The 20,585-nt window shown below is 45.2% G+C and overlaps 1 protein-coding gene across 1 annotated transcript; it reads left to right on the top strand.

The window, feature by feature from the left end:
* The first annotated feature begins 210 nt into the window (after positions 1–210).
* On the top strand, positions 211–16,403 carry LOC141107319 (transmembrane protein 47-like). The gene is made up of 3 exons (XM_073598011.1): positions 211–606; positions 7,033–7,173; positions 14,575–16,403. Exons 1-3 carry the CDS (start codon positions 396–398, stop codon positions 14,742–14,744), a joined length of 522 nt encoding a protein of 173 aa, XP_073454112.1. The 5' UTR covers positions 211–395; the 3' UTR covers positions 14,745–16,403.
* Positions 16,404–20,585: the final 4,182 nt, after the last annotated feature.

The following is a 20,585-nucleotide window of genomic DNA, read 5'->3' as shown; positions in this document are numbered from 1 at the left end:
TGAAAGCGGGCAATACCATGTAGCCCTCAGATCCTGGCTGCTTTTGATACGGCGATTATATTTTTTTCGTTATAAACATGTATGGTGATGTTTAACTGTTGCTGAACTCCTAACAAAACCTTCCTGCCAGCTGAATCCAGAGAGCTCTGTGCTGAAGCCCACAGAATGTCATGCCTCCCGTTTGCGTTGCACATTGTTTTGGTGGGGCTATGCTGTCAGCATCATGTGCCCCTGCAGGATATAACCAGTACAAAGTTTACATGACATTTTGCAGGATTATCTTGGCAAAGCTTAACAGGGTGCAGACATTGAGAGGTTAAGTGAAGATTACTGAAGAACACCATTTGTGGTACATTGGAGATCAGGTCATTGGAATATTTGTGGAGGAGTAAAGGATGTCCCCCGAGATTGGAAGTTTACCTCCAGCGATGCCCCCCAGACAGTTCACTTTTGTCGTGCTCCTCTGCGGGTTCCTGGCATTGTCTATGAATGTGGTGGCCCTGGTCAGCCCTTCCTGGGTGACATCCAAGCATTTCTCTCTGTCTCTGTGGGAAATCTGCAGCCAACAAAGCAACGCATGGCATTGCAGATCTGCACTGAGCACCGGTGAGTAATATAGAACGTAAAACAACATTGTAAGATTTTAGATCAGAAGAAACTAGGATCTCCAGATCTTTCCATTTTTAATAGGTAACTTTGATAAACAAGGTGGGATATATATACATGTGTGTGTATATAATAAATATATATATATATATATATATATATATATATATATACATACACACACACACACACTCACAGTGTATCCGGAAAGTATTCACAGCGCTTCACTTTTTACAAATGTTGTTATGTTATGCCACGTACACACGGTCGGACTTTTCGTCTACAAAAGTCCGACGGATGCCGACGGACCAAAGCTGGCTGACAATCTGATCGTGTGTGGGCTTCCCCGGACTATCAGCGGACTTTTCCAGCCGCAAATCTGACGGACTTTAGATTTGAAAGATGCTTCAAATCTTTACGTCGTAACTCCGCCGGACCCAGAAATCCGCTCGTCTGTGTGCTAGTCCGACGGACAAAAACCCACGCTAGGGCAGCTATTGGCTACTTGCTATCAACTTCCTTATTTTAGTCGTGTACGTCATCACGTACGAATCCGTCTGACTTTTGTGTGATCGTAATGTAGGCAAGTCCGTTCGTTAGAAAGTCCGCCGCAAGTCCACCAAAAGTCCGTCAAAAGTCTGTCGGACGGGCTGTCGGACTTTTGTAGCCGAAAAGTCAGACCGTGTGTACGTGGCATTACAGCCTTATTCCAAAATACTGTATTTATCGGCGTATAACACGCACTTTTTCCCCCTTAAAGTCAGGGGGAAATCGTGGGTGCGTGTTATACGCCGATCCCCGCTGTCTGTGAGGGGGAGAGGAGCGAGCGCCGCTGAAATACACATAGCTGAGTGTACTGTGTACTCGGCTCGGAGTCCCGCCATTGGACCCGTGTTATGTCCATCATAGGAGACGGGCCAAGGGGCGGGACTGAGAGAGGAGCCGAGTACCCGGACATCCGGCTCTGTGTATCTCGGCGGCGCTAATTTTAAACGATAAGGCTGCAATGAGACTGGGCAAGGCTGCAGATGGACACTGATCATTCTGCATTGATGGACAAGGCTGCAGATGGACACTGATCATTCTGCATTGATGGACAAGGCTGCAGATGGACACAGATAAGGCTACATTAAGTGCCGGTTCACACAGGGGCGACTTGTCAGACGACCTAGCCGCCTGACAAGTCGCCTCCCGTTCTGTACAATGGAACCGTTCTAATAGGAGCGACGCAAGTCGCTCCGACTTAGAAAAAGATTCCTGTACTACTTTGGGGGGCGACTTGCATAGACTTCTATACAGAAGTCGTTTTGCAAGTCGCCGTGGGAGTCGTGTGCAGGTCGCCTCGGTGAGGCGACCTGCAAGTCGTGCCACCCCTGTGTGAACCGGGGCTAATGGGCATTTAAATGTAAGTTTTTTTCCTTAAACTTCCCTCCTAAAAAAAAATTTTTCATTAAAATTCCCTCCTAAACTTGGGGTGCGTGTTATACGCCGATAAATACAGTAGATTAAATTCATTATTTTCCCTCAACATTCTACAGACAATACCCCATAATGACAACGTGATAGAGGTTTGTTTGAAATCTTTGCAAACTTATTAAAAAACAAAAAAAATCCCATGTACAGTATCTCACAAAAGTGAGTACACCCCTCACATTTTTGTAAATATTTTATTTACCACAGGTGGACTCCAATCAAGTTGTACAAACATCTCAAGGATGATCAGTGGAAACAGGAGGCACCTGAGCTCAGTTATGAGTGTCATGGCAAAGGCTGTGAATACTTATGTACAGTATCTCAAAAGTAAGTACACCCCTCACATCTTTGTAAATATTTTCTTCTATCTTTTCATGTGACAACACTGAAGAAATGACACTTTGCTACAATGTAAAGTAGTGAGTGTACAGCTTGTATAACAGTGTAAATTTGCTGTCCCCTCAAAATAACTCAACACACAGCCATTAATGTCTAAACCGCTGGCAACAAAAGTCAGTACACCCCTAAGTGAAAATGTCCAAATATGGCCCAAAGTGTCAATATTTTGTGTGGCGGCCATTATTTTCCAGCACTGCCTTAACCCTCTTGGGCAAGGAGGTCACCAGAGCTTCACAGGTTGTCACTGGAGTCCTCTTCCCCTCCTCCATGACGACATCACAGAGCTGGTGGATATTAGAGACCTTGCGCTCCTCCACCTTCTATTTGAGGATGCCCCACAGATGATCAATAGGGTTTAGGTCTGGAGACATGCTTGGCCAGTCCATCACCTTTACCCTCAGCTTCTTTAGCAAGGCAGTGGTCATCTTGGAGGTGTGTTTGAGGTCATTATGTTGGAATACTGCCCTGCGGCCCAGTCTCTGAAGGGAGGGGATCATGCTCTGCTTCAGTATGTCACAGTACATGTTGGCATTCATGGTTCCCTCAATGATCTGTAGCTCCCCAGTGCTGGCAGCACTCATGTAGCCCCAGACCATGACACTCCCACCACCATGCTTGACTGTAGACAAGACACATTTGTCTTTGTACTCCTCACCTGGTTGCCCCCACACACGCTTGACACCATCTGAACCAAATAAGTTTATCTTGGTCTCATCAGACCACAGGACATGGTTCCGGTAATCCATGTCCTTAGACTGCTTGTCTTCAGCAAACTGTTTGCAGGCTTTCTTGTGCATCATCTTTAGAAGAGGCTTCCTTCCGGGACAAAAGACATGCAGACCAATTAGATGCAGTGTGCGGCGTATGGTCTGAGCACTGACAGGCTGACCCCCCACCCCTTCAACCTCTGCAGCAATGCTGGCAGTACTCATACGTCTATTTCAAAAAGACAACCTCTGGATATGACGCTGAGCTCGTGCACTCGACTTCTTTGGTGGATCATGGCGAGGTCTGTTCTGAGTGGAACCTGTCCTGTTAAACCGCTGTATGGTCTTGGCCACCGTGCTGCAGCTCTGTTTCAGGGCCTTGGCAATCTTCTTATAGCCTAGGCCATCTTTATGTATAGCAAAAATTCTTTTTTTTAGATCCTCAGATAGTTCTTTGCCATGAGGTACCATGTTGAACTTTCAGTGACCAGTATGAGAGAGTGAGAGCGATAACAGCAAATTTAACACACCTGCTCCCCATTCACACCTGAGACCTATTAACGAGTCACATGACACCAGGAGGATGGATAATGGGGCCCAATTTGGACATTTTCACTTAGGGGTGTACTCATTTTTGTTGCCAGCGGTTTAGACATTAATGGCTGTGTGTTGAGTTATTTTGAGGGGACAGCAAATTTACACTGTTATACAAGCTGTACACTCACTACTTTACATTGTAGCAAAGTGTCATTTCTTCAGTGTTGTCACATAAAAAGTTATAAGAAAATATTTACAAAAATGTGAGGGTGTAGTTACTTTTGCGGGATACTGTACAGAAGTATTCACAGCCTTTGCCATGACACTAATAACTGAGCTCAGGTGCCTCCTGTTTCCACTGATCATCCTTGAGTTGTTTGTGCAACTTGATTGGAGTCCACTTGTGGTAAATTCAGTTGATTGGACAGGATTTGGAAAGGCACACACTTGTCTATATGAGGTCCCACAGTTAACAGTACATGTCAGAGCACAAACCAAACTACGAAGTCCAATGAATTACCTGTAGACCTCTGAGACAGGATTGTATGGAGGCACAGATCTGGGGAAAGATACAGAAAAATTTGGTCCCAATGAGCACCATTATCCGTAAATGAAAGAAGTTTGGAACCACCAGGACTCTTCCTAGAACGGGCCGCCCGGACAAACTGAGAGATCCGGGGAGAAGAGCCTCAGAACCTGATGGTCACTCTGACAGAGCTCCAGCATTTCTCTGTGGAGATAGAAGAACCTTCCAGAAGAACCACCATCTCTGCAGCACTCAACCAATCAGGCTTGTATGTTAAAGTGGCCAGACAGAAGCTACTCCTCAGTAAAAGGCACATGACAGCCCACCCGGAGTTTGCCAAAAAGGCACCTCAAGGACTCTCAGACCATGAGAAACAAAATTCTCTACTCTGATGAAACAAAGGTGGAACTCCTTGGCCTAAACGGCAAGCGTTGTGTCTGGAGGAAACCATCCCTAGAGTGAAGCATGGTGGTGGCAGCATCATGCTGTGGGGATGTTTTTTCAGCAGCAGGAACTGGGAGACTAGTCAGGATCGAAGAAAAGATGACTGCAGCAATGTACAGAGACATCCTTGATGAAAATCTGCTCCAAAGGCGCTCTAGACCTCAGACTGGGGGCGAAGGTTCATCTTCCAACAGGGCAATGACCCTAAGCACACAGCCAAGATAACAAAGGAGTGGCTACAACTCTGTGAATGTCCCTGAGTGGCCCAGCCAGAGCCCATCCCGATTGGACATCTCTGGAGAGATCTGAAAATGGCTGTGCTCCAACACTCCCCATCCAACCTGATGGAGCTTGAGAGGTCCCGCAAAGAAGAATGGGAGAAACTGCCCAAAAAATAAACGTGCCAAGCTTGTAGCATCATACTCAAAAAGACTTGAGGCTGTAATTGGCTGCCAAAGGAGCTTCACCAAAGTATTGAGGAAAGGCTGTGATACTTATGTACATGGGATGTTTTTTGTTTTTTATTTATTTTTTTAAATTTGCAAAGATTTCAAACAAACTTCTTTCACGTTATCATTATGGGGTAATGTTAGTCCCCCCAGCTCTTCTGCAACTGAGAACAGAGGGAATGTGATCATTTGTTTTAAACAAAAGGGATTTATGAGTTGTTTTTTTTTTTTTTTTTTGTAACTATACAAAAATGTTTTGCCTCTCATTTCTATTTTGAGGATCGGCGTCACTCTGTGCAAAACGAGCTGCACGGCGGAGGTTAGTATTTAAAAAACAAAAAAAAACACGAGGCCTTACAATCACTTTAACTAACATGCTGTGTAGAGCAGGACTTGACAAATTTGCTACGAATCCACGAGCCAGCTAAAAAAGTTAGCGAGTCAATTTTTTTTAAAACGAACAAAGCTTTATTTAGCACGTCACTTCCAGGTCAGCAACAAGAAGGGGAGGAGAGCGAACGTGTGTGCTCTCCTCTACCCGGCGGTGTAGCGTCACATATGGCGACCCATCACATTTCGCTACCCACTGGAGTGCGCATGCGCGACGCCGCCATAGGCGTTCCAACACTTTTACGACAAAACTCCACCCCTAAGTCCAGGTTCAAGCCCCACTATCCAAGTGGACATAGAGTTAGAATATAATTATGCCGAGCGAAGCAAGGCTGTGCCCGAAGCGTGGCGAGCGAAGCAAGCCCGCGAGGGGTGTGGAGTTTTGTCGTAAAAGTGTTGGAACGCATGTGGCGGCATCGCGCATGCGCACTTCAGCAGGTAGCGAAATGTGATGGGTCGCCATATGTGATGCTACAGCGGCACTTGCTATGCCAGGCTAAGGCCCACCGATGGGCAAGCAGAACCCAGGATACATCGGGGGGGTGGACGACACCCGCAGGGTATGTAGAAGAGCCGCTTTGTCCTCTGCGCTTACCGTGCAGCTCATGGCGGTGATGCTCCGTCCTCCTGCCGCCCAATCACCCAGAGAGCAGAGCAGAACACTGACAGCCTGCTACACCCCACACTGCCAGACAGAGAGGGAGCTGCCCACCTCCACACAGGGCCCGGTCCCCGAACGAAAAACACACCCAATCAGCTACATAGCTTGGCCCAGCCCCTTTAGGTCAGGGACCGCCTGCAAGACCCCCCCCCCCCACCCCCCGGTAAATAGAATTCCATTGCCCGACTCTCACACTGAAACCCCGCCTACCCAGCCCCAGCAACGTCAAAGGAAAAGGTCCATGAGCCGCACATCATGAAGCAGACCCACGTGCATGAAAAGTGAGATGAATAGCAGCCTCAGCCCAGAATTCCAGCCACGTCTCCGATGCGTTTCGCTACACCCCTTGGAGCTTAATTATGGGGAACCCTCAGCGCCAGGCTTGGAGCATGCTGGGTGGTGTCAGCAGTGAATGGGCTGACTAAAGCCCAGGCGCCAGGAGGCAATTTCTAGTCGCCATGACGGCTGGGATTTGTCGAGCCCTGGCGTAGAGATGTGGATTAAATGAATACTACCCCCATTGGATGGGATGAATACTGAATTCCTTAAACATTTCAGAGTAATATGGATGTACAGCAGTCTGGGAAATTTAATAAAAAGAGCAATGTACAAAGTGCAGATGTTTATGGTACACGGTGTGATGTTACATTGGTGACAACTGGTGGAGCTAAAGATAGGTTGGACTTGATGGACTTGTGTCCTTTTTTCAACCTCACCTACTATGTGGCACACAATAGATCCAGATTAAACCCTGAATGTATCCAAATTAAACTCTGTATATCCTCTATTCATTCTCCCTTGTTGCAATATTCTCTTTAACAATGTTTTTGTTATTTTTAGACTGGCAAGTGGCTTCCCTCATCCTTGTGTTATGTGCCACGCTCATCTCTGGCCTGTGGTTCATTGTGAGTGTTCTGTGGATCTGCCAAGTGAAGCAGCCTCTGAAGTTCCGCAATCTGTCGTTTCTACTCATTATATCAGGTAACATGCTGAATATGAAAAGGTTTAGCTACGGGAAGTCTCTTAGGGGTGCTTCACACCTCCTGTACTGTAAAACGCAGCATTTTTTGGGGGGCTAGTTCACTTGCGCTTTGTTCTCTGAAGACAGAGCTGCACTCAGATCGCTCTTCACAGAGCATTTGACAGGCGGTGAGGAGTCGTCGCCTCCTTACCACCCGCTTTAACCAGGTTCATTGCATGGGTTGCGTTCGGTGGGTGCTACGCTTGCTGAAAGCGGCGCAGCATTTGAACACCCCAGCCGCTGCCTCTGCGCCTATGGCTGGGTTTACATACATACACTATATTGCCAAAAGTATTGGGACGCCTGCCTTTACACACACATGAACTTTAATGACATCCCAGTCTTAGTCTGTAGGGTTCAATATTGAGTTGGCCCACCCTTTGCAGCTATAACAGCTTCAACTCTTCTGGGAAGGCCGTCCACAAGGTTTAGGAGTGTGTCTATGGGAATGTTTGACCATTCTTCCAGAAGCGCATTTGTGAGGTCAGGCACTGATATGGACGAGAAGGCCTGGCTCACAGTCTCCGCTCTAATTCATCCCAAAGGTGTTCTTTTGGGTTGAGGTCAGGACTCTGTGAAGGCCAGTTAAGATCCTCCACCCCAAACACGCTCATCCATGTCTTTATGGACCTTGCTTTGTGCACTGGTGCGCAGTCATGTTGGAACAGGAAGGGGCCATCCCCAAACTGTTCCCACAAAGTTGTGAGGATGATATTGTCCAAATTGTCTTGGTTTGCCGACGCCTTCAAAGTTCCCTTTACTGGAACTAAGAGGCCAAGCCCAACCCCTGAAATACAACCCCACACTATAATCCCCCCCCCCCCCTTCCAACAAATGATTTGGACCAGTGCACAAAGCAAGGTCCATAAAGACATGGATAAGCGAGTTTGGGGTGGAGGAACTTGACTGGCCTGCACACAGTCCTGGCCTCAACCCGATAGAACACCTTTGGAATGAATTAAGAGTGCAGACTACGAGCCAGGCCTCCTCGTCCAACATCAGAGCCTGACCTCACAAATGCGCTTCTGGGAGAATGGTCAAACACTATTCTTCCACTGAGGATGAAGGGTGCTTTTGCCACCAGTAGCATCCTTATTATTATCCAAAGTCAATCCAAAGATGTTTTTTCAGGTCAGCCATCTCTACGAAAGGGTTCTGCAGTACACCACTAAAGCCAAGTTAAAATGCATTTGAACCAATATAAGACACATGCAGGGAATTAGATGAGAGGCCTCCATCAAACCACCACAGCTAAAGTTTAATGCTAAAGTCAGTCATCGGCTCCACACGTTTAACCACCACCTACAACATTAGAGCCTGACCTCACAAATGCGCTTCTGGAAGAATGGTCAAACATTCCCATAGACACCCTCCTAAACCTTGTGGACGGCCTTCCCAGAAGAGTTGAAGCTGTTATAGCTGCAAAGGGCGGAGCCAACTCAATATTAAACCCTACAGACCAAGACTGGGATGCTAAGTTCACGTGTGTAAAGACAGGCGTCCCAATACTTTTGGTAATATAGTGTATAAGCGGGTGCGGTTTCCACTACACGGTTCAGGTGCGATTCGGGCGCAAATTTGACACTGAAATCACACCTGAACCGGACTGAATAATGCAAAGGACCCTTGTTTAGTACGCACTGTAACTGGCCTGCATACAAGTGAACCGACTCCATTGAAAGCAGGTCTGGTTCACATGTTATCCGTATCAGATGTGATTCGCATATATGTGAACCAAGCCTAAAAGAAGGTAGCAGTTTTGGGGGGGGGCAGTAAAAGTGGAGCAGTTCTGGCCGGCAGTCCGTTGTGCTTTTAAATCACTGATTTAATGAGCTACAGGCTTGCAAATCAGCAGTAACAACCTTGATTGCCATAACCCCCTGCTATATATGTATTTTTAGTGTCTTATTTTGTATGCAAATACCTTAATTATAATAGGATATTTGTACTCACTGTAAAATCATTTTTGGAGTCGATTAGGGAGACAGGAAGTCTGCATATTGGGTTATACTACCCTGTTTCCCCGAAAATAAGACCTAGCGCGATTGTCGGTAATGGCTGCAATATAAGCCCTACCCCCCCAAATAAGCCCCAGTTAAAGTCCTTATAGGTCTTATTTTCAGGGTAGGGGCTATTTTCGGGGAAACAGGGTAGGGCTTATTTGGGGGGCAGGGCTTATATTGCAGCCATCACTGACAATCACACTAGGTCTTATTTTTGTGGAAACAGGGTATCACCTAGAGGACTGGACACTTGCAAGGAAAAAAAATTGTAGGCCAGTCCAGGATAACACCTTACTACAAGCATGCCTGAGAAGCAAAACATACAGGTATCTGTTGTGAAGATCCTCTCAAGCACAGGAAGGGCTTTCGTGACTCCAGAGGCAGATTTCTGAGGCACCAAACAAATCTGTCCAGATCAACTTGCCCCAGGACGACAGACTATTGGGCACTAGAGGTCTGGAGAGAAACTTGGCAAAACAGTACTGTCTTGAAGAAGGAGTGGCAAAAGTGGAGAAGACGACCACTCCTTGACTAGAGGAGTTGAGACCTGAGATCAGGGAGTCTGAATTTTCCGACAGAGTCCACACCAACTGTTCCTTCAAAAGGAGGTCATCTAAGTATCCTACAATGGGGATGCAACATAAGTACAACATGGCTAATACTAGGGCCAACAGAGTCTTGCCATAATAAAAAAGTGCTAGCAAAAAGCTAGGGGTTATACTGAGATGGCCTACAGCTAATCCTCCTGCAGTCAGGTGAATTAATTTGCGTATCCCTCAAGGGGCGAGGGAAAATCTTTAATTGTCATGCAGTCAGCACTTGTAAGTCTATTTCTTCATACAAACTAGTTTTTTTTTTTAAACACGGACTACCTCATTAATTGAATGGCATAGCTGGAATCACATTTGAGGATCTTTTTTATCATTTTCTGAATATTACATTTTCCTATGACATGATTATGAACCAAAAAGTGGAACTCCCACCTTAAATTTCCTTGTGTCCATTGGGGTACAATGTTGCCTGCATGTGGGCAGTAGGATGAGTATTTATTCGCAATGTGTATCTTCTCATTGGGTCAAAGTGTGTCTTGCTTTGGTTACTATTTTGGATAGAATAAGGAATAGTTAAAGCCTAGCCTTACACTGCCACCAACAGCTAAAGCATAATACACGCATACCCAATACAGGACTTAACCATTCCAGTATCCTTATTTGAGAAGTTCCACACAAGCTTGACTCCTTATCATCCAGACCTGATCCACCCCCCCCCCCCCACCCCAAACTGCAGCCTTTTGCTTTTAACCGGCCCTAGGGGCACTATTCCCCCCCACTGACACCAATGATGGGGCACTATTCCTCCCACTGATACCATTGATGGGGCACTATTCCTCCCACTGACACCAATGATGGGGCACTGTGACACTCATCCAGGACAGAGGCTTTTGGATTATTATTATTATACAGGATTTATATAGCGCCGACAGTTTACGCAGCGCTTTACAACATTAGGGCAGACAGTACAAGTACAATACCATTTAATACAGGAGGAATCAGAGGGCCTGAGGGCCTTTTGGAGGGGACTGAATGCTAGCCTCTTGCCTACCGACTATGGGCCCTGGCATTTGAGCGAGCTACAAGCATTTAGGAAGATATTCTGCTATGTAATGCAAAAAGGACATTATTAAGGAGGCCATGATGGTCTCTTCATGCTTAGTACTCCGTGGATAGATGTATGTGAAAGGAATGCTGATTAATGAGATCTGAAAAGCACTCTTCCCCCAACTATTCCCCCCACTGATACCAACGATGGGACACTATTCCCCCCACTGATACCAACGATGGGACACTATTCCCCCCACTGATACCAACGATGGGACACTATTCCCCCCACTGATACCAACGATGGGACACTATTCCCCCCCACTGATACCAACGATGGGACACTATTCCCCCCACTGATACCAACGATGGGACACTATTCCCCCCCACTGATACCAACGATGGGACACTATTCCCCCCACTGATACCAACGATGGGACACTATTCCCCCCACTGATACCAACGATGGGACACTATTCCCCCCACTGATACCAACGATGGGACACTATTCCCCCCACTGATACCAACGATGGGACACTATTCCCCCCACTGATACCAACGATGGGACACTATTCCCCCCCACTGATACCAACGATGGGACACTATTCCCCCCACTGATACCAATGATGGGACACCATTCCCCCCACTGATACCAATGATGTGATACATTATTACTCCCGCTGATACCAATGACGGGACACTATTCCTCCCACTGACACCAATGATGGGGCAGCATTCCTCCCACCGATACCAATTACGGGACACTATTCCTCCCACTGACACCAATGATGGGGCACCATTCCTCCCACCGATACCAATGATGGGACACTATTCCTCCCACCGATACCAATGATGGGGCATTATTCCTCCCACTGATACCAATGATGGGGCACTATTCCTTCCACTGACACCAACAATGGGGAACTATTCCTCCCCACTGACACCGGCGATGGGGCTATATTCCCCCATTGACACCATTGATGGGGCTAAATTCTTCCCACCACCACTGATCGTGATGGGGCACTATTCCTCCCACTGACACCGATGATGGGCAACTGTTGTTCCTTCCATTGACACAAAGGATGGAGCAATATTCCTCCTCCCATGTGTAGTTTAAAAGGACAAGGTTGTGCTTTTTTACTAAACCTTACCAGTATCCCTCAAGAGGTCGGTCATTTACTGTGTCAAAGTCACTTTGGGCAGGGGGGGAGGTGGAACCCAGAATCCCTTGGGGTGGATGGGAAAACCTTTTTTCAGCTCCCCATGCACCTATGTCTAAGTGCCCCTGTTTCTCTAATAGATTAGCTGTGAGATTGGTGGGGGCAAATTCCTCCAACAGCTCACTGCTGATTGGACAGTCTACCCTGCCCGGAATGCAAAGGTGGGGGGGATTGTCCAGAGTATTACCTGTGTACCTCTGTTTTCAATAAACAGTTCATGTTCAGCAACCAAACGAGTGTTGCCTTGTTTTTTGTTAGCAGTGATTGGAATATCTGATATCTATATACAGACTGAGAGGAAGCGGTATATGACGAAAGCACTCAGAGTGTGGGGCGTTTTGTTACATTTACCTCCACTGGCAACCAACTCTGGGGCATTTTTTATTCCCACTCACTACAGCAACAAGGAAATTGTCAAATTCTAATGACACCAGGTCATTTTCTAGTCCCACTGGCCACAGTCTGGCCTGTCTTAAAGTGTTACTAAACCCAGGAGCTTGCAGTCACTATATCTGCTCTCCCACAGTGCACAGAACATGGTAATGCAATTATTTTAGTAAATATAAACTGCTAAATACCTTTTCTCACCAGCATTATATAGCAGTCCTGTGACTTCTAACAGTGTCTGGTTAAAGCTTGTAGAAGTAGTTTTCATTCTCCCATGATTGTCCTATGAGTCTGCATAACCCCTGACTTTTTTTGTCTGGGCAGTGCCGATTGGCCCTATGCTGATCACATGCACCTTCCCAAAACACACCAAACTGAGCATATGCAGAGTGCCTTCAAGGCTCTGTACCCATCAGGAGATGGACTGGGGACAGTGGAAGAAGGGGAGGATCAGAGGAGACAGGATCAGACAGCCTTTTTACACAATGCAGAGGATTAACCCCTTAGGTTGCACAGTGTGCACAACAAGCATACTTTACTGCATATACAGACTGATTTTACTGTTGTGGGTTTAGTAACACTTTAAAAGGTCCCATTCACACCTCAGTGTTTTATAGTTTTTATAGCTAGAAGCTCAAATTCCAAAACGCTGGAGTAGAAAAAAAGATCAAATATTCTCTATGGAAACGGTTTACAGCTCCACTACAAGTCGCCTGAGAATCAAAAAAGTTCTGGAGCTTTTTTTTGTAGCTCGAATCGGGCAGATTTGAGCTTTTTTGGTGCATTTTTATTCCCACAGAAATGAATGGAAACGCGCCGTTAGTGCATTTTTATGCCAAAATGAAAAAAATAAAATAATATATCAACAAATAAATTTAAAATAAATACACAGATAAATAAAAATCATCATAAATTTTTAGATTGTAAGCTCTAACGAGCAGGGCCCTCTGATTCCTTTTGTATCAAATTGTAATGTAACTGTAATGTCTGCCATCATGTTGTAAAGCGCTGCACAAACTGTTGGCGCTACATAAAACCTGTATAATAATAAATAAAATGTAATACATAATTAACCCTAACCCTTAAATTATTATTAGTAATAATAATGATAAAAATATAAACACACAAACAAAATAAGAATTAAGTAAGAATGTTTTTCTTTATTATGTGTTAGATTGTTTTGTTATTTATTATTATTGTATTTTTTTTAAGGGTAGGGGTTATTTATTATTACTTAGTATTCATTTATTGAGTTTATTTGTTATTTATGTATTTATTAGTAGTTGAAGTAGTAGTAGTAGTAGAAGTAGCAAAAGTAAAAAAGTAGCAAACGTAGAAAGTAGAAGTAAAAAGTAGCAGAAGTAAAAAGTAGCAGTAGATGTACAAGTAGTAGTAGATGTACAAGTAGTAGTAGTAGTAGTAGTAGTAGTAGTAGTAGTAGTAGTAATAGAAGAAGTAGAAGTAATAGAAGAAGTAGAAGTAATAGAAGAAGTAGAAGTAGTAATATCCTAACAAAAAAATAATAATAACAACGCCTAACCTAACTTGTAACCCCTTACCCTGAGAAAAAATAAAGAAATAATATAAAAAGAAATAAAAGCTAATGGAAAAGCTAAAAAAAAAAAAAAGCAGAAATACCTAGCTACAAATGATGCAGAATAGTTTTCGCTATTGGCCAATAAAAAAACGGCAAAGCTCAAACATGCTGAATAAAGATGTGCAAGTCGCGCAAAAAAAGTGGCAAAATCGAGCAGAAAGACGCTACGCTCAGGTGTGCATGCAGACTTAGCCCCGGTTCACACAGGGGCGGCACGACTTGCAGGTCGCCTCACCGAGGCGTCCTGCACACGACTTCCACGGCGACTTGCAAAACGACTTCTGTATAGAAGTCTATGCAAGTCGCCCCCAAAGTAGTACAGGAACCTTTTTCTAAGTCGGAGCCACTTGCGTCGCTCCTATTAGAACGGTTCCATTGTACAGAACGGGAGGCGACTTGTCAGGCGGCTAGGTCGCCTGACAAGTCGCCCCTGTGTGAACCGGCACTAAAAGTCTGAAGTAAAGTGAACTCTGTTTAGAAAGTTTCAGGAGCCCCGACTTAGACTGTAGCTGTTACCTTTGAGTATGTGTTTACTAATCCTATTCTGTCTCTGAAGTTCTCTTGCAGATAAGCGCTCTCCTGCTCTTCTCACTTCTCCTGGCAGCACAATTACTCCCCCGCACCTCCCAGTTTAGTTGGGGTTATGGACTTGGATGGGGATCTTGCATCTTCATGCTTGGGACAGTTGTGATAAGTTGCTTGAGAACCGGCCTCTCTGTGGACTGACCCCGTTTGCTTCACACGTAACCTTGAAATGAGATGGAAACACTGCAAATCGCAGTGATCGCCGCCTGAAGACATCTGTAGAAAAAGCTAAAACGTGTGGACACTCAACTGCTTTATTAAATACAAATGTCAGGTTTTTATTTATTTTTTTCCCCCCCAGGGAATAAGGCGGCTCAGATTCAGCGAGTTCTGTGAGATTAACAGCTGTGTGTATTTCATTTAGTGCCGATATGAATTGTGGGCATTTCTCACATGTAAAGAAATGGGAAAGGAAAACACTGACTGAAGCTTGCATAGGGCACAATAAAAGGAGAACTCTGGTCTGGTGTAGCGCAAAAAAAAAAAAAAAAAAAAAACAGCTCAAAAACATACACAGTAAGGCCAAAAGTATGTGCACACCCCTCCATATAATGAAGTTCAGATGTTTCCAGTGAAGGGTACTTGCTACAGCATACAAAGACATTTTAGACCATTCTACTCTTCCAACCTCGCAGCAATAGTTTGGGGAAAGGTTCATTTCTGTTGCAGTAGAACTGTGGCCCTGTGTACAAAGCCATTTACACGAAGACATGGTTGGGGCCAGCTTGGTGCGGAGGAACTCAAGTGGACTGAGAGCTCTGACCTCAATCCTGTGGAACATCGCTAACTGCAAGCAGGTCTTCTCACCCAACATCATAAATCTTCTTTTGCCTGAATGGCCACACATTCCCACAGACATACACCAAATCTTGTGGAAAGCCTTCCTAGAAGAATGGAAGCTGCTATAGACACAAGGTGGGGATCCCCTTTAAAAGATTGACTATCTTTAAGGGAACATCTACAAATGTACACACACGGATAGAATTGAAATATACACATTATGATCCAATATGGTGGTCTCTGAACTGCCGCCCTTGGTTTACTTTTATCCAGCACTTGGGACGCCATTTTATTCCACCAATGGGGTAACATTCCATCCACTGACACCAATAAAAGGGTCAGAATTTCTCCCAATGCCACCAACGATGGGGCACTATTTCTTTCACTGGCTCCAACAATGGGGTCGAGTGACATCAATGATAGAGCACATTTCCTCCCACTGATACAACGATGGGGTGCTATTCATTCCACTGACACCAATGATGGGGGCACTATTCCTCTCACGGACACCAATGATGGGGGCACTATTCCTCTCACTGACACCAATGATGGGGGCGCTATTCCTCTCACTGACACCAATGATGGGGGCACTATTCCTCCCACTGACACCAATGATGGGGGCTCTATTCCTCCCACTGACACCAATGATGGGGCACTATTCCTCCCACTGACATCAATGATGGGGGCACTGTTCATTCCACTGATACCAATGATAGGGCACAGTTCCTCCCACTGCTACCAACGATGGGGCCCAATGACATCAATGATTGGTATCAGTGGGATGAACTGTGCCCTAAGATAATGCATTGATGTCGGGACCTATTTTACTCCCAATGGCCATAGTCCGGCCCCCCTTAAAGTGGATGTAAACCCTTTACATATACTAAGTGAAGTGAAATCATAAATTCTGCCAGGGTATGTAAACTTATGAGCACAACTGTAGGCAGCGGCACTATAGCCTTTAGAAATAAGGAAAAAAACAGGAAAAAAAAACTTTGTTTGCAGTAACAAAGCTAAATTCATAGCAGTGATGTAATGTAACACATTGTTCTTGTGAATGTTGGATTTTAAATAAAAGAATTTGGCTAATTTTTCTAATTTTCTGTACTTCATATTTTCAATAAAAAAATATTGGAAACAAAATAAAAGAATTTGAAAAGAGGAATCGGTATAGCTTTCATTGAATTGTTTTCTTTATACATGTAGGAGTTTAAAGTCGGAAATTTGTTATTCTTTAAAAATGTATGTGTAGCCGTACATTTTATGTGACGAGTAGATGAGATAAAATCTCTGACGGTTCACTTTTTTTTCCTGTTTGTGTCCCGTTGGGGGAAGATTCCTCTTTACTTCCTGTAATGGAGGACAGCAGGAAGGGAGGGGAATTCCCTTCTTTGGAGGGTGAATCTTCCAATGGAACCCTAATCCAGTGACAACTGTAAAGCTTTGGATATCCCATCACTCAGTAACAGTGGTTACTTTCCCCAGCTGGGATAAAGACAACAATCAAAACCCAACAGGAGTGCTAACCTCTCACCATTCTATAAAAAAAAAAAACAAAAAAAAACAGTTTAGAGATATTTGAACCCCTTCACAACCTAAGGGTAAAACAAATCTAAATGCCCAAGCTCAATTTTGCAACTTGACATGTGTTAGAAAAACTGTACATATCATCACAACCACTTTGTGCATCCAGGTAATTTATACTGCTTTTTTTTCAGGAAAATTGGGCTTTTATTTGGTAGTAAATTGTTACAGTGAAGGAAAAAAGTATTTGACCCCCTGCTGATTTTGTATGTTTGCCCCACTGACAAAGAAATGATCAGTCTATAATTTTTATGGTCGGTATATTTTAAGAGTGAGAGACAGAACAACAAAAATATCCAGAAAAACGCATTTCAAAAAAAGTTATAAAATGGATTTGCATTTTAATGAGTGAAATAAGTATTTGATCCCCTATCAATAAGCATGATTTCTGGCTCCCAGGCGTCTTCTACACAGGTAACGAGCTGAGATTAGGAGGACTCTCTTAGGCTGGGTTTACACTGGTCCGACAAACGCTCCAACATTGGGAGCTCATGTCGCATGACGTGTGAAATTTAATGTTTCCCTATGGGAGCCGTCCTAACTGGTCCGACACAAGTCGTTCCGACTTTAGAAATGCTCCCTGTACTACTTTGGTCCGACTTTGATCCTACTTCAGCCTATTGACTATCATTGAAGTCGGATCGCTGTCTCGCATGATCCAACTTCGGCACGCGACTTGTGCTCAGATTATCTTGAGGGGGAACTCCGCGCCATATTTAAATAAAAAACCGGCATGGGTTCCCCCTCCAAGAGCATACCAGGCCCTTGGGTCTGGTATGGACCTTAAGGGGGAACCCCTTACGCCGAAAAAATGGCGTGGGGGTCCCCCCAGAATCCATACCAGACCGTTATCCGAGCACGCAGCCCGGCCGGATAAGAATGGGGGTGGGGACGAGCGAGCGCCCCCCCCCCCCTGAACCGTACCAGGCCGCATGCCCTCAACATGGGGGGGTGGGTGCCTTGGGGGAGGAGGCACGCTGTGGCCCCCCCACCCCAAAGCACCTTGTCCCCATGTTGATGAGAACAAGGGCCTCTTCCTGACAACCCTGGCCTTTGGTTGTCGGGGTCTGCGGGCGGAGGGCTCATCGGAATCCGGGAGCCCCCTTTATCCCCGGCCGGGCTGCGTGCTCGAATAAGGGTCTGGTATAGATATGGGGGGGACCCCCACGCCATTTTTTCGGCGTAGGGGGTTCCCCTTAAGGTCCATACCAGACCCAAGGGCCTGGTATGTTCCTGGAGGGGGAACCCATGCAGTTTTTTTATTTAAAATTTGGCGCGGAGTTCTCCCTAAAGATTCATACCAAACACAGTGCCGGGCATTGGCGGGGATCCAAGTCGGATCCCCGTTCATTGAAAGTCGGACACATGCCGGCTTCATGTCGCATGACAAAGTCGGATCCAAAGTAGGACAGCTGTCGTGTCGCACCAGTGTGAACCCAGCCTTAAAGGGAGTGCGCCTAATCTCAGTTTGTTACCTGTATAAAAGACACCTGTCCACAGAAGCAATCAACCAGATTCCAATCTCTCCACCACGGCCAAGACCAAAGAGCTGTCCAAGGATGTTGGGGACAAGATTGTAGAACTACACAAGACCATCGCCAAGCAGCTTGGTGAGAGGGTGACAACAGTTGGTGCGATTATTCACAAATGGAAGAAACAGTCTGGGGCTCCATACAAGATCTCACCTCGTGGAGTTTCAATGATCATGAGAACGGTGGGGAATCCGCCCAGAACTACACGGGAGAATCTTGTCAATGATCTCAAGGCAGCTGGGACCATAGTCACGAAGAAAACAATTGGTAACACACTACACTGTGAAGGACTGAAATCCTGCAGCGCCCGCAAGGTCTCCCTGCTCAAGAAAGCACATGTACAGGCCCGTCTGAAGATTACTAATGAACATCTAAAGGATTCAGAGAAGGATTGGGTGAAAGTGTTGTGGTTGGAGGAGACCAAAATCGAGCTCTTTGGGATCAACTCAACTCTCCATGTTAGGAGGAGGAGGAATACTGCCTATGACCCCAAGAACACCATCCCCATCGTCAAACAAAAAGAAGGGAACTGGGACTTTAAACTAGGCTATTGACTGGATAAGGTAAAGGTGCATCTTAAACATGGTTTAATGACATAAAAATAAATATGAATGCATTACAATGGTACATATCGTGTATGGAGTAATAACACATAATATAAATGCAGAACTGTCATGAACTGTATGAATCATAATAAATATTATATATATATATACACACACACACACACACACACATACATACATTTACACACACACACGTGTTGGCTTGGCGGCACAAAAAAAAATATATATGTTTATTGAACAATTGGAGTAAAAAATATAATATTATAAAAATGAATAGATGTTGTATATGGAATCCTATTGAGGCATATAGCTACATCCTGGATTTCTGACACGTTTCGTGTAAAAACACTTCCTCAGGGGCGGATGATATAGGGTACGCACAACAGAGTAGAATGGAATGTAGTATGATTAGGGCCAGAGGGGTAGTCTATCTGTTATGCCGCGTACACACGGTCGGACTTTTCGTCTACAAAAGACCGACGGATGCCAACGGACTAAAGCTGGCTGACAATCTGATCGTGTGTGGGCTTCCCCGGACTTTCAGCGGACTTTTCCAGCCTCAAATCTGACGGACTTTAGATTTGAAACATGCTTCAAATCTTTACGTCGTAACTCCGCCGGACCCAGAAATCCGCTCGTCTGTGTGCTAGTCCGACGGACAAAAACCCACGCTAGGGCAGCTATTGGCTACTGGCTATCAACTTCCTTATTTTAGTCCGGTGAACGTCATCACGTACGAATCCGTCGGACTTTTGTGTGATCGTGTGTAGGCAAGTCCGTTCGTTAGAAAGTCTGCCGCAAGTCCGCCAAAAGTCCGTCGGACAGGCTGTCTGACTTTTGTAGACGAAAAGTCCGACCGTGTGTACGCGGCATTAGGGAGGTGGAAACATTATGCTTTGGGGGCGTTTTTCTGCTAAGGGGACAGGACAACTTCACCACATCAAAAGGGACGATGGATGGGGTCATTTACTGTCAAATCTTCCCCTTCCCTCAGCCAGGGCATTGAAAATGGGTTGTGGATGGGTATTCCAGCATGACAATGACCCAAAACACACGGCCAAGGCATCAAAGGAGTGGCTCAAGAAGAAGCACATTAAGGTCCTGGAGTGGCTTAGCCAGTCTCCAGACCTTAATCCCATAGAAAATATGTGGAGGGAGCTGAAGGTTCGAGTTACCAAATGTCAGCCTCAAAACCTTAATGACTTGGAGAGGATCTGCAAAGAGGAGTGGGAAAAAATGCCTGCTGAGATGTGAGCAAGCCTGGTGGGCAACTACAAGAAACGTCTGACCTCTGTGATTGCCAACAAGGTTTTTGCCACCCAGTACTAAGTCATGTTTTGCGAAGGGGTCAAATAATTATTTCACTCGTTAAACTGAAAAACGATTTATAACGTTTTTGAAATGAGTTATTCTGGATTTTTTTGTTATTCTGTCTCTCACTGTTAAAATAACCGACCATTACAATTAAAGACTGATCATTTCTTTGTCGGGCAAACATACGAATCAGCAGGGGATCAAAT

Source organism: Aquarana catesbeiana, linkage group LG09 (genome assembly GCF_042186555.1).
Source record: "Aquarana catesbeiana isolate 2022-GZ linkage group LG09, ASM4218655v1, whole genome shotgun sequence".
Taxonomy (NCBI): Eukaryota; Metazoa; Chordata; class Amphibia; order Anura; family Ranidae; genus Aquarana; species Aquarana catesbeiana.
Note: the sequence above shows the minus strand (reverse complement) of the source record. Positions and strands in the feature narration are given on the sequence as shown.

Coding starts and splice junctions, on each gene's coding strand:
- LOC141107319 (XM_073598011.1), top strand. CDS start 396: ATGTCCCCCGAGATTGGAAGTTTACCTCCAGCGATGCCCCCCAGACAG. Junction 607..7,032: donor CAGATCTGCACTGAGCACCG/GTGAGTAATATA, acceptor TGTTATTTTTAG/ACTGGCAAGTGGCTTCCCTC. Junction 7,174..14,574: donor GTTTCTACTCATTATATCAG/GTAACATGCTGA, acceptor CTGTCTCTGAAG/TTCTCTTGCAGATAAGCGCT.